Source organism: Chelonoidis abingdonii, chromosome 3 (genome assembly GCF_003597395.2).
Source record: "Chelonoidis abingdonii isolate Lonesome George chromosome 3, CheloAbing_2.0, whole genome shotgun sequence".
Classification (NCBI taxonomy): Eukaryota; Metazoa; Chordata; order Testudines; family Testudinidae; genus Chelonoidis; species Chelonoidis abingdonii.
This window is the reverse complement of record NC_133771.1, coordinates 141,448,516-141,463,183: the sequence shown is the minus strand read 5'-3', so window position 1 is coordinate 141,463,183 and position 14,668 is coordinate 141,448,516. Positions and strand designations below refer to the sequence as shown.

Genomic DNA, 14,668 nt, shown 5'->3' with positions numbered 1-14,668 from the left:
GCGCGAGACCCAGAGAACAATACCGGCAATTTGCCACAGTTACTAGGTAGGATGCTTAAGAGAGACAGGTGTCCATTGATGACATCCAATGATTGTGGTTTAGGTCTTACGAGCAAATGGGGGATTCAGTGGGATTCAAACAGGACTTACCTCCCCACAAAAAAAAATCAAGGGACCCAAAATCCTAACTTGTTTCTGAAAATCATAATCCCAGTATGTTACATAAAATGTGAAACAATCTTATAAAATTATTGCATTGTTGACTATTCAAAAATGCTTTCAAAAGAACAAATTGGTACTCAAATTCTATGCAATTTCTAAGTTGTAACAATACTTCCTGAAGGTGGAACATAGCTGGAAAGGGATCTTAACTGTGGCTCTGTCAATTTTTAAATGATTGATTTTCTTTTCACCTCAAGTCTCATACTCAAGCATTTATGAAAGCAAAGCGTTGAAAGCACCAACCCAATAAGTATCCCCAAAATGGTGCCAACAACTTCCATCTTGTGCTGCAACATCTCCTACATATAAAGGACCTTGTCTTACTTATGTGAAAACACCCATATTCTTCCAGTACTGCCAGCTCCAGTGATGTTCTCCAGCCCTTAACTGTAGAATCCCTCTACTAGGCATCAGCGCTCTGGGGAGCTACCTGTGCCCAGGCTGCAGCACAGACACAACAGTGCATCCTTAGCTCCATATATAGTTGCTGCCTCAAATCCCCAGCTGCGCCAAAGAGGAGTGCCATGAAGAGCCAGGAGCCCAGCCATCTAGGGGCTAGGTGAGATCAGCACTGCTGTGGGGGCAGCAGGCAAGTGTGAATGGAGACAGGTGTATATTAGCATTTGTGTTCCCCTCAGCATGCTGCACATTCAGATCTCCTGCCAGAACAGCATTTTGATGTAGAAAGAGAGAATGGAAGTAAGAGAGGGAAGGAACTGACATGTCGGGGACAGGAACTGTCACAGTGGGGCTCTGTGCATGGATGCATGTGAGAGGGAGGGTCAGCACTGGTGCCCTGGAAAAAAGGTAAGAATTATTTTAAAATTATTAGGAGTAGGGGCAAACCTGACACTGAAATCAGAAATGCATATTCCCAGCAAGGTCAGAGGTTCTTATGATATTTTAACCCTAAAATGCAGTGATGATGATATAAAAAGTCTTATTTTTTCCATGAGGATATCTCCACTGTCCATTACCAGAAATAACCCCTGAAAAAGCTCTTTTCAACATTTTGAGCCAGCTGTTCTCAGGGTGCAGTGGGAAGAATGTAGGCAGATTTAGATTAGAGCCTTTAGGGATGAAAGTTGTCTTTTGCTATATTTGTAAAGTGTCTAGCACAAAGGAGCCCTGAACATAAATGGCACTGTGAATCATAGAATCACAGAACTGTAGGACTGGAGGGGACCTTGACAGGTCAACTAGTCCAATCTCCTGCATTCATGGCAGGACTAAGTATTACCTAGACCATCCCTGACAGGTGTCTGTCTAACCTGCTCTTAAAAATCTCCACAGGTGGAAATTCCACAACCTCCCTAGGCAATTTATTTCAGTGCTTAACCACCCTGACAGTTAGCAAGTTTTTCTTAATGCCAGCCTAAACAACTCTTGCTACAATTTAACTCCATTCCTTCTTGTCCTATCCTCAGAGGTTACCAAGAACATTTTTTCCTCCCTCCTCCTTGTAACAACCTTTTATGTACTTGAAAATTGTTATGTCCCCCGGGTTTTCTCTTCTCTAGACTATACAAACCCAATTTTTTCAATCTTCCCTTACAGGTCATGTTTTTTAGACCTTTCATAATTCTTGTTACTCTTCTCTTGACTTTCTCCTATTTGTCCTCATCTTACCTGAAATGTGGCACCCGGAACTGGACACAATACTCCAGTTCAGTGGAGTAAAGTGGAAGAATTACTTCTTGTGTCTTGCTTGCAACACTCCAGCTCATACAACCCAGAATGATGTTTGCTTTTTTTGTAACAGCGTCACACTGTTAACTCATATTTAGCTTGTGGTCCACTATGACCCCTAGATCCCTTTCTGTAGTACTCCTTCCTGGACAGTCATTTCCCATTTTGTATGTGTGCAACTGATCATTCCTTCCTACGTGGAGTACTTTGCATTTGTCCTTATTGAATTTCATCCTTGAACTTCAGACCATTTCTTCGCTTTGTCTAGATCATTCTGAATTTTAATCCTATGCTCCAAAGCACTTGCAATCCCCTCCCAGCTTGGTATTGTCCACAAACTTTATAAGTGTACTCTCTATGCCATTATTTAAATCACTGATGAAGATATCGAACAGACCCAGAACTGATCCCTGCGGGACTCTAGTTCGCATGTCCTTCCAACTTGACTATGACGCACTAATAACTATTCTCTGGGAACGGTTTTCCAACCAGTTATGCACCCACCTTATAGTAGTTCCATCAGTCCCAGTGCCAGCCCTAGCACCAATTTAGGGATGAATTTGCTCAAAGATTGTAGCAGAAAGACACAGAAAATTTTTTCACAATGAAGAATTCAAAGTAAAGATTTACGTATGAAAATGATGAAATTCCTGAAATGGATTGTGGGAAAATCAAGTCTATTTTTAAAAGCTGATGCTAAAAGACAGAGCAATAGAGGTGATTTTAACACAAGTGTCTGCTGTCTTGCACCAGGATTCCCCCTCTTTTGTGAGTTCCCCATCAAAGGCAGTATTAGATATCACTGCATGAGGAGACTAGCATGGCTCAGGGTCCCAAAGTGACAACTCCACTTCCCTCACTAAAGAGAATCAGAGTTCTAAACATTGGTATATACTGTCAGAATATCTAGTAAAATGGTGGAAGCAACCTTGCAGAAACATTCATATCAGTTGTAATCGCCACCTGCTGAGACATGTCACTACTTGGTAAACGTTGTGACAGCTGATCCCAGTTCCTATGGTGAGGGCAGTGCTTGCACTGACATTGATTGAATATTTTCCCTTGGCATCTCAGGGACAGAGAGTAGTGGTTAGGGACAGGGATATGTATGTGTTTCTTATTACAAAGCTGGGGGGAAAACAGGCAAATAAGTTGCCTAGGGATATATCTGCCTCCACGGCTGCTGCTGATCCTCTGAAGGCTACTGAGGCAACAAATTTAACTTACACCAAGTGATGATCCATGACTGACATAAACTACAGTATTAAGGAGAGCCATTCAGCAATGGAAATATGCTGTTTTGACATAGGAGTACCACAGAAAAAGGCTGAAGAGAACAAAAATATTGTGCCTGTGACATGGAAACATTACCTCCTGCTGTGTTTTCAAATGTCTATGAATCTGATGTATCTGATAAGCGTTGTGCAACATTCAGGGTACAAAGGAAAAGCACCAGTGCACTGGATGCACTTTTGCTTTAATATGTCAACTGAAAGTATATATTGGCATATGGGAGAGGCATAAGAAACTATTTATTGGTGAAAAGGAGGCAGCAGAGGATGGAGCAGCAGGTTAGAATTCTGATCAGTCTTCTCACAAGACATTTAGAATCAATGCTTGATGCAACTGAAAGGTGGCTGGTTATGCTGCTGCCAGTTCATAGAACGTGTTGCTGGTACCACAAACAGTGGTACTGTGTATTTTATACATTTTGTTGGAGCCCCTTGACATGATTTGCACCCCAGTACTGGGACAAATAAGATCAAGTTGCCTTGTACCCAAGAGAGAAACAATGTAACAACCAAATGACAAAACAAGAAGGGATGAAATATGACTCAAATCAACCATTTAAAAATGCAACCAAGTCACTGTTGTTATTGCTGTGATCACTCTAAACCTCTTCCATTCTTAAAGCTCCTGACTTCAACAAGTTGCAGATTAATGCACAACTATATCAGAACCGCATGTAGGTTGTGAAAAAAGTGCACACCTTGATGACAAGTGCAGTTCCAGGTTTCCATATAATCACAGATTTGTGAACAAGTAGGCAGGACAAACTGAAAACATGACATGACAATCACAGCACGCTGAATGTTGTTCAGTTCCATTACCCATCTGCTCCAGCCCAGAAGTCTTACACACCTCCCTCCCAGAGATACATTGCCTAAAAGCTATTGCTGATCCCACTGCTAATGATCAACTCTCAGAGTGCTGCATATATTACTGTAAACGCCATTATGTCCATACTCATTGTGAAAAAATAATGAAACACACACTCAGGAACACAGAAATTGCCGTATTTTATCAGACCAGTGTGTCACAACCAGGACATGAATGATCTGACCTCCTGACTGGAGCAGGAATCAGGAGTCAGACAGGGTTAGGTTCAGGGATGCTGACACACGCCCGGCTTAAAGTGGTTTCCACCATATACAGAGGTTACAGTTTTGTTCAATGGCTTTCAAACCCACATTTACAAGTTGTTCCAACATCACCGGTCGGGTTTCCAGGAAATCACAGTCCACGACAGGCCAGAGGACAAATCAAGGTCAGGTGTCAGTCAGGGTCAAGTTACCAGGAGATCAACAGCAACCAGTAGGAGCAGGTATCTCAGTGGAAGCAGTCCAAAGCAGAGACAACCTAGCTGCATGTACTACTTCTTGTTTCTGTGCTAGGTTTATATAGAAGCTGCCAACCAATCAGGACCCCCAGCATTCTGCCAATTAGATTCCAGGACTGGGGTCCTCTATGGAGTTCAGTTCCTATTCTGACAACAACTAGCAGGTCACTGAGTGACAGGTTGGAGCTTACCAGTGCTAACAAGCCCTCTGGACCATGATGGTTCCTGATACAGTGGTTGTCAATTACAGTAGCTAGAATCAGATGTTTCAGAAGAGAAAGTGCAAGAAATCCAATACTAGATTATTATATAATAACCTGACTACAAGAAAAGTTTTTTTCCCCAACAAAAAAAAGTTGGTGGTTGGCTTATGTCTTTAATAAGGTTAATACAACTTATACATTTTAATCTATGTTATATAACTGTGATGTTGTTATCCATATTTGGTGTAATAAGTGTTAATAGAATAAGTTAAGATTGTTAATGTTGCAATGTCCGACAACCAAATGTAAGGAAATTCTAGAATTAAGACTGCCTGTACAACTGTAATTTAGCCCTCTTGTGTATATGCGTTATGATACAGTCTTTAATTACATGGTCATATACTATGCCATGACACCCTTGCTTCTCCACTGCTGTTGGTGGCAGCAGCACTTCCTTCAGAGCTGGGTGCCCAGCCAGCAGCTGCCACTCTGTGGCCACGCAGTTCTGAAGGCAGAGCGGCTTCTCACACCCCTCCCACCTCTCCAGAATACATTCCACACCACCTGCAGTTGGAAAACCTCTGTTCTAAGGTTTTAAAAGAATTACCCTGAATGCTGGTAAGTTAAAAACAAAAGTATGTTGAGCTGGAAGAGTAACTTTAATGATAATGTGAATCCCATGCTTAGTTTATTCCTTCCAGGGGAGGTACAAGCAAGGATCCTTGGAAGCACAATTCAGCAATCAAAGGTGCCCAGGTCCATCATTAATAGCTTCTCTAGAGAAAGTGCCAGTTGGTCACCCCAGACATCAAGATGTCCTGGGCATCTGGCACAGGGTCTAATCAAGATAGTAAGGAAATTAAGTAATTACACGGGGAGTAACTGAGATATACCTGCTTTGCTAGATTGCAAGCTCTGCAATTTATGACCCGCCCATGCTCCTTACTGTTCACCTTGTACAAGGCTAACTGTGAGGGGTGGGAAAATGCTCAGAAAGGGAAAGTAAAAGAAAATGTATGTATGTATCCAAGATAATCCCAGTGGTTAATACTTACAATATCGCCTATCACTGTGTTAATTTATTAATTCCATTTTGGTTATGTGAATGCCATGTTACATTTCAACCCCCACTTTGAATATAAGCTTCAATGTGGCTTTGAGCATTTATTTTTAAGCGGAAATTTAACATATTTTGGAAAGACTATGTAGGAAGCTGTGACAGAGCAATCAAGAGCTATCAACACCGAATGTGCCTACTCTAGTGGAACAATGGATTTGCTACCAGCAGAACCACTGACCGAACAATGCTCTGCCCAGAAGCCCTCACTCATTTCACCACCAGAAGACAGACAATCAGGCTAAGAAGGATGGGGAGGACACTCAGGAGGACTGTATTCAGCAGTTCAGTTTTCCACACATCTGCAACTCAGTTGTGCTTTCCAAGGCTAAAGTGTGTGTATAAGAAATTCCTTTGTTTAGCCTGTAATTCCTTGCTTTACTGCCACAGCGTCCATGAAGAGCATAACTAGGAAATCAGAGCTCCCACAACGAGGTGGACTCTGAAGAATGTATCTAAGCAACTGGGGCTCTGGGGAGCTGTGGCACTGGTTTCAGAGTCAGACTGTGGGCTCCTACTGCTGAAGTACGGTGTCATGGAGTCTGCACTTGAGAGTGCACGAGACTCCCTTAAAGCTAGGAACTATGATCAGTCATAGCCCAGACCCAGGGGGTATTAGACGCACATGGGATCAAATCACAACAGACAGATGCTCGTTCAGAGAGCGAGACAGGACCAGGTTGTGACACCATTCACTTCAACAACACTCAGGTTCACAAGAACTTCACATTAAGGATAAAATTAACCTCAGTGCAGTAGGCCACTATAAGGTGTATGCACCACTTAAGTCCCTCTTGGACTTTACACTGTCTCTCTGCACTGAGGTAAGCGTCACCCAAAAGGATTTGAGCAAAGCAAACTCAACTTAAGTCATAGGTGCTTAAAGATAATTCTTAGATGCATGAGGGATTCAGTGGTTGGAGAAGAGTTAGACTTTTTATTAATGTTTTAATTATATTATTTTGTTATTTTGAAAAGCAATCGGCAGCTTTAAATGTGGAAATAAACAGTATAACAAAGACACACTCCTTTTAGACAAACTTACTTGAGGGCCATCTTTCACGATAGCATTCTGCACCCATACTCATTGCATTAACATCAGCCACTTTAAAGCTCTTTGGTAAACTCTTCACCCACTCCCCCGTCTCCATCACTCAAATGACATGGATAATCTGACCAATACCAGCATTGTTGCTATTTACATAATACAACCAGATTTTGCATTGCCAAGATCTTTTGGAGCTGTAAAACCAGATAATTAAAATACAAAAATAAGAATTCTTCAGTTTCACATTGAAAATAAAACTTCATTTTGGCTTTTAGTATGCTGATAAAAGTAACATTCCCAATAACCAAAACCAGAGTTTCAAAACAGGCAAATGTATTTTATGCAGAAAAAAATGTAACCAATAGTTAGAGCCTTCTGACACCACACATTCAATGCACATATTAACCAATCTAGCAATGAACTTTGAAGGCACTGTCCTACCTTAAAGCCAACACAAAGATTTGCTGGCAGGACATGCTGTTTGGTGGCTAATCATGTGAGCAATCCTGCTTATGTATTTTGCCTCAGTTGGAAAATAGAGATGATAATATAACCAGGTAAGCAAGGATGAGACCAAATTCAAATGTTACTCAAAATAGAAATAGAAATGAAAGAAAAAGGAAAAAAACACTAATTTATTAATTCATTGCTTTCCATAGATCTGTAGATAGACCTAGTTTTTAATCACTATACAGTACTAAATACCAAAAGAGTATCAAAAGCATACCTAGAACTACAAGGATCAGTGAAAGTTATGGGTCAAATCTTGCCTTCCCCACTCCAATCTATTTTCCCATCAGCACAAAAAACTCAAAACAGGATGACTGAGTGACTGCTTGATCAATTCTTTATACATTTTTGAAGAAGAAACTGGGAGGGAAAAAGAGAGATAGAATACTGAAAAGCATACCAGAGGAGGCTTCCAGTCTTTCCAATCTGCTGATCAACCAGTCAAGAGATCCAGAAAATTGAGCACAGTTTTTACGATTCCCTCTAATAAGTGCCGCTATTAAAAGAAGAAAAACAGAAAAAAAAGTTAATAAATGCATCCAATTCACATTAACAGAAACCCCATAATTCCTGTTATAAACCATGATCCAACCAACCAGATGCAAAACAACTTGGCAAATCATTATATTGAATAGTAAAATTTGTAGGATTTTCTCATCATCAAACTGCCCATTGCTGTAAAAAAATGATCTAAAGCCAACAGTCATCTTCCTAGATCCCTTCTTGAATATCAAAGTAGCCCATTTTGAAGCAACAAAAAGTAAGTCCATTGGTATTCCTGAACAAATCCCGATATAGCATTACTGTTGGAGGAGCAGGAGGGTATTGGAAAGATCGGGAACAAAGAAACTTCTACATAAAATCTAAACGGAAGAATGATGTTACCATCACGTATCTGTAAATTAAGTAGACCAGAAGAGGTCTCTGATGGTAACAAGGCTTCACTCTTCAAAATATCATGTCTTAAGATAACACTGTCAAATGCTTCTTGTAAGCTATCACAAGTTGGGTTAAAGTCATCTCAAAAACAAAAAAACCCACAAAAACACACTCTGGGCAAAATTCATCCTTGGACAGAAATGGAACTACAGGTGTAGAGAAGTACATAGTGATGATTTCAGGACTTGAAGAACCTCTCCTTCTTCCCAGGGGGGGAAAAAACCATCAGGGACTAACAATTCCATCTAGAGTGTGTAACAGTGCCAACTGCCGTTCTTACGCAAGTTTCACATTCAGCTCTACCAAAGCATCAATCTTAATCAGAAACTTCCCCAGCCATTCTCTTCAACAGAGATTGCTGATCACACTGGGAGACAGGATGGTTCAAGGACTAAGGAGACCAGGTCTATACCTGGCTCTGCCACTAATTCATTGTGTGACTTTGGGCAGTCACTGAATCACCCTATACCTCAGTTTCCCCATCAGTAAAAGGGGCTAATAATGCTTGCATAACCTCCTTAAACAGTTTGTGAGCCTCAGATGAAAAGCACTATATGAGGGATAAATATTATTGTTTGGTTATTAGTTATCTTATATTGTGCTATAGTTTTGATATATTGATTCACTTCCATTAGAGCCTTAAAATTGTGGCCTCAGTATGATTTGAAGCTGGATCTGCTGCAGACATGAAAGGCCAGGTTATGAATCCTTTATATCACTAAACCAGTGAGTTGACAGAGTAGTTTCAGGGAAGCAGAGGAAGAGAGGCTGAAAACCTAATAGTCTATGGCAAATCATCTTTCTCTGCTCCTGTAGAACCACACTCTGAATGGGAAATGGTGATCAGAGAACAGTTGACTAAAGCTTTATTTAGAGGCATTCAGCTGTAGCTGTAGATACTTTTACTACTGTTTAGGTAACCAGCACAACTAATCACAAAGCACAGAGAATCTCTAAGGGCCTGTTATGGCAGAAGGGATGTAGAAGAGATGCATTCCTAAATCACACATTTGAGATATAAAATTCATCAAAAGTACAAAAGCTCACATTCCACATAGAAGCTAACTCATTTAAATATTCTGTTTTCTTAAAAAGGTCGTTCTTTGTAACAATGAATTATAAGACCATGTTCTGAGCTAGTATAGTTAAGATGCTATCAAGCATTTCGATTACACATTTCATTTTTCAGAGTTCCTGAGCCATAGCATTTTTAATGTTACTTATGACTGAAAATGAAACAAACTTTTCTCAGTATAAACCTGTTTCTGGTTTATATGACTGGAGGCAACCATCACTCTGGATGGAAACATTTTATGAAAAATTCTCTTTCAGGTACTTACAAGGCCCACATACCCATAATATCACAGTGCCTCATCATTTTTATACTCACACCACCACTACTGAAATGGATGCAAAACCCTTAGTCTCTGTACCTTATTTTGCCTCACAACTCCACCTGTAAAATGGAGACAATATTATAGTTCCCTACTTCACTTGAGTGATGTGAGGATAAATTTCAGTAATATTTGTGAGGCACCAAGAACGGTCTGCAAAAGTCCTTATACCATGCAGTGTAGTTTTAAAAAAAAGAAAACAAACAAAAAAAAAAACATGAGGTTACACTCCAGGGGAAAATAAACGTATTGAACAACTGTTACTTTTCTTAGCGCATGGTGCTGACTAAGACAGAATTCCTCTGGAAAAAACACTATGTGATCATGTAATAAGATATTATAATGTGCACACACACATAAGGGGGATGAATTAACCTTATTTTTGACATTTCCTAACTCCTCAGTGCTTCCTTTTGCAACCTTTGAATGTAGAATTTTTGTGTGGGCTATTACAATGAATTCCAATCAATCAACAATGCATATTGTATATTAGATTCAATTTTTCTTTTATTATAGGTGGACCCAACCTTAATGCTGGCATTTCCTAACTTATGAACACTTGTCTTTGCACTCTTATTTTGAGATATTTGAATGTAATATTATATACTTCATTCATATGTAATTTTATGGTCATTTTAATATTTTTTCCATTTTATAATAAAAATGATGTTATCAAGGTGCCAAATAACCCTATTCAGCACGTACACAGGTTAAGAGTCTCCTAGCAGGCAACATATAGCAACTATAAAGAACTTTAACAATGATAGCAAGCAAAAAATAATAAAAATAACTATCTGAAATTCTACTATTGGCAGTCTCTGAGTCCTTCAAAGTTTCTCTTAGTCTGTCTCTCTTCTATGATGGTGGTGAAAGTGAAAAACTGCATTTTAAAATTTACATTTTCAAGGTTGCCTTTTAAGGCTTATAACAAGGACAGAAAACTAACAAGATCAGCCGGAGTGGTATTATGAGGCAGTGAACAGATAATCAGTTGTTGAAATAAAAGCATAAAATAAAGATCCAACTTCTAGGTCCACATTCTCTGGAACTTGCTGTGTCATTTTACCCTTCCCTTTATCCCAAACTATGTGTTCCCCCTCTACGTTTCAGAACAGATACAAGTGATAACTCTACAATCACAATCATTTTACCATATAAGTTATTACCCTCATAGTAAACAGCATAAGCTGAGGACAAAAATGGCCACTGGGATTAAGTATTCCAAAGAGCTACTTGATAAGCATTCACTACAAGTAATACAAAGAAAAACAGAAAAGCAAATATATGTAGTAGCCACTCCATTCATTTACTAGAGATAGATCTGGTTTCTCCGATATTGCCACCATATACCCTATTTTGACAGTTGATGCTCTCTCATTTTCTCATCACAATCTACCATTCACCCACATTCTCAGTGACCTTACGTTGATTTTCTGTCCAACCTGAGAGACTTCTGTCCCCCCTGCCCTGTTCTCATTCAACTTTTAGCCCTGGATCAACTCCCCAACTTTACCAAAATGGCCACTCACTTCACCTTGTCTTCATTAAACAGCGCTCCTTCTCTGATCACTCAATAGAGTTCCTTTTCTCTGAACACCACCCACTTCCTCCTTCTGCATTTCATATTTTCCCTCTGTCCACTGCCCACACCTGACTCTTCTGTGACCATCAGTCCATCGATATCCATGACTGCTCTGCTGCTCCCAGCCTCCACTTCTCCACTATTGAGTCAGTATCCTCCCTACCTCCCAGGATGCCTTTGCCTCTCTACTTTATATCACAAAATGCTTTTCATTTATTCCCAACATTCAATTCCTTTGTTCCTTGCTGCCAAATGCCTCTGAATAAAGTCAATAAGCTATGCAGACTTCCATCCATTACAACTTTGTACTCTCTCTTGTTAATTCAAACAGCAGCATTAACTCTCCTCCCCACTGACTCATATACCTACAAGCTTTGCTGCCTGTTCATGACCTTCAGCTCCCTCCCCCTTAAGCCTTTCAGATACCTCTTCCCTCCTCACACAATATCCCAGCAGCTTCTGCAAAAAGACTGATCAGAACTACTGTGATCTCCCTCCTCTTTTTGCTACTCCTTTTTCCCCTCATCCTCTTAAGTTTCCCACCTAATCTCTACCTCCAAAACCTCCCTTATGCCTCATTCATCCAGTTTAAAATGCTGTGTTATCATTCTGCCAATAAAACATAGCCATGTGCTACCTCAGCCCCTTCACTTGTATGCAGTAACCCATCCCACTACTCTGTATGCTTATATTGACACATTACGATTGGGAGTTTCTGGGGACAGGCAGCATGCCTTCTAATATGTCTTTACTATGTACATTATGGATACGAAAAAAGAAACAACTATAACTAACTAAATAAATAATAAACAAAGCAAACTAACCATCCCACAGCTTATCAAAAGTGCAAGTCTGGGGAAATGACTGCCTTTAACTAGTTTCAATAGAGGATTCCATTTTTATTCACTTTTCCTTGGTCTCTAATTCTGCATAAGAAGCTGTTAAAAATCAGCATCTGGCCACTATTTTGCAACAAATCAAATAAGGAAAGATTAGTTTCTCATACCAACATATGACTGTATAACAAACCAAGACCACCAGAGGGTCTCACTCAGTCAAAGCAGTGCCCATCCTAATTTGTGATGCCCTAGTAACATGGTAGAAACACTATGTGCTCACAATGACTGAATATATTTCTGATAGAAAGTGCACACACATTCTGTAGCTCCTCTGTCAGGAAATACACTGCAGTCATTTTTATGGATGAAACACAAGACAACCCAGGTAGAGGTTTGTATATTTCCTCTCTCTTAAGGATGAACTATATGCCACAAACAACAACAACAAAATATCTCAGAAACCATGAATGATGACAATATCAACCACTTTGATTTACATACACACTCAATGTGAAACTATGGTTTGTGGAAACAAGGCGAAGTAAATGATATCTATCTATCACCTAGGAAATTACCAAACAGCATCTTCATTGTTCAGTACAGCATAGTGAAAAAATCTACCATCCCCAGATCAAGACCAATACGCTTAAAAATTACCTACCAAAAAAAGATATAGTAATTACACATCAAGCCTGTTATATAATGGTAAAGATGTCAAAACAAAAACCTGCAAATGCCTTTTGCTATGCAGTTAGAATGGAAACCAATCATGGGTGGTGGAGGAGAGACAGTGGGTGGGATGACAGACTGATGGAATGAAAAGCTTGTGGGGAAGGGAAGAAAAAGAGGGGACAAGGAAACTGGAACTGGTAATAGCTCACAAGGAGACTGGGACTCTGAAGGGAGAGAAAAGGACTGACTTGACAAACAGACTGGGACAAAGAGCCTGAGGAGTAGAGACTGGGACAGGTTAGATGAGGAAAATGGGACTGTAACGAAGTCAGGGGTGGAGAAGAGACAGGACTCTCTGCACCTTAAAGTCTTTAAACCATGATTTGAGAACTTCAATAACTCAGACATAGGTTAGGGGCTTGTTACAGGAGTGAGTGGGTGAGATTCTGTGGCCTGCATTGTGCAGGAGGTCAGACTAGGTGACCATAATGGTCCCTTCTGACCTGAAGTCTATGTATGAATCTATGACTGGGGCAGGTTGGAAGGGATGATTTGGGCGTGGGGGAGATGGGCAGAAAGGTCTGTGCCCACTAGCAAACACTCCCCTCTGTAGCCTGAATGAGACCCAAGATACCCGAGTCTCACCATTCCTGTGTTGCCAGCAAATATCTGAAATCCACTGGCAAAATGTGAGAAACATCCTCCTTCCAGTGCTGGTCTACATATAATGTGACATGATTTCATGTAGCAAAAGCTCTGCTTTTATCTGATCCACATTGCGAGGGAAAGAATGGAACAGTACTGTGGCACGTTTTGTCTGTTTTATTTGAAAAAAATGGCAGCTATTTGAAAGATGCTCACAGGGTAAGGAATGTTTAATTAGTTCTGGCAGAGTATGAGTGAGGCAGGAAAATATAGCAAAATAAATGTAGTTTATGATGGTGATTTTGAAGTTTATTCCATTGTTTCAGAAGTGAAGGATTTATTTTTATACAGTCATTTTTCTCACAACTGAAGAGTAGCCACATCTGGGATCTAAAAATCAACAAACAAGAGCAGCATATAATAACAGAACAAACCTGTTATAGCCAGGAAGAAGAATACTGTATCCAATTGAAATTATTGCGGGAAATGTTCAGGGAAGAGAAAGTTACTACACAAGTGAAAGTTTGACCAGGACACCATGACCCGTACAAAGAAGGTCACGGGAACTTTAATAACCACAAGTAGTCAAGATCTTAGTTTTATATCATCCAGAAAACAGCACTCCCCACACAGAGACTGCACTTTTATGCATGTTTATACAGAACCTGACAATACTGACTGAGACCTCTAGGCAACGCTACAATATAAATATTTTTTCCAACCACGTGCAAAACATCATGGATTTGTCAAGATATCCATTTACTTTAATCAAGGCATACTCACTTCATTTGATTCATAATTATTCTCCCATACTCACTGAAATGGAAGGTCTTCTCCAATATCTAGATAATTTCAACAGTCTTCGGTTTCAGATTTTCATTTTAATTGAATAGGTTAGTTTGTTGTCAAAAAATCCCAGACAACCACAATGTGTCTTACCTAGTAATTCATACAAAGAATTTAGAATAGATTTCCAAGTCTCTCCTGCTTCCTTCCCAGCTACGTCAGCAAAATGGGCTGCACTACTGTACACGTGCAAACGATCAATGCATTCAAGGACAAGGTTGATCATACCCTAGAAAGAAAAATTCCAGGTTTTCAAAGAAGAGAGTATCTCTTCAGTACAAAGATGTCAATGTAGATTAAAAGAAGACATGACAAAAAAGAAAAGTAAATGTAAAACACAAA

General features: G+C 39.9%; 1 protein-coding gene across 3 annotated transcripts in view; it reads right to left on the bottom strand.

Annotated features, from left to right (window-relative positions):
- The window catches only part of RYR2 (ryanodine receptor 2), a 749,362-nt gene that overhangs the window by 398,596 nt on the left and 336,098 nt on the right, over positions 1 to 14,668 (bottom strand). For all 3 annotated transcript variants that reach the window (XM_075064183.1, XM_075064184.1, XM_075064185.1), the window contains exons 16-17: positions 14,420 to 14,555; positions 7,810 to 7,905 (exon numbers count right to left, since the gene is read on the bottom strand). In XM_075064183.1, coding sequence (XP_074920284.1) covers positions 7,810 to 7,905; positions 14,420 to 14,555 — 232 coding nt within the window. The remainder of the gene's footprint in view (positions 1 to 7,809; positions 7,906 to 14,419; positions 14,556 to 14,668) is intronic.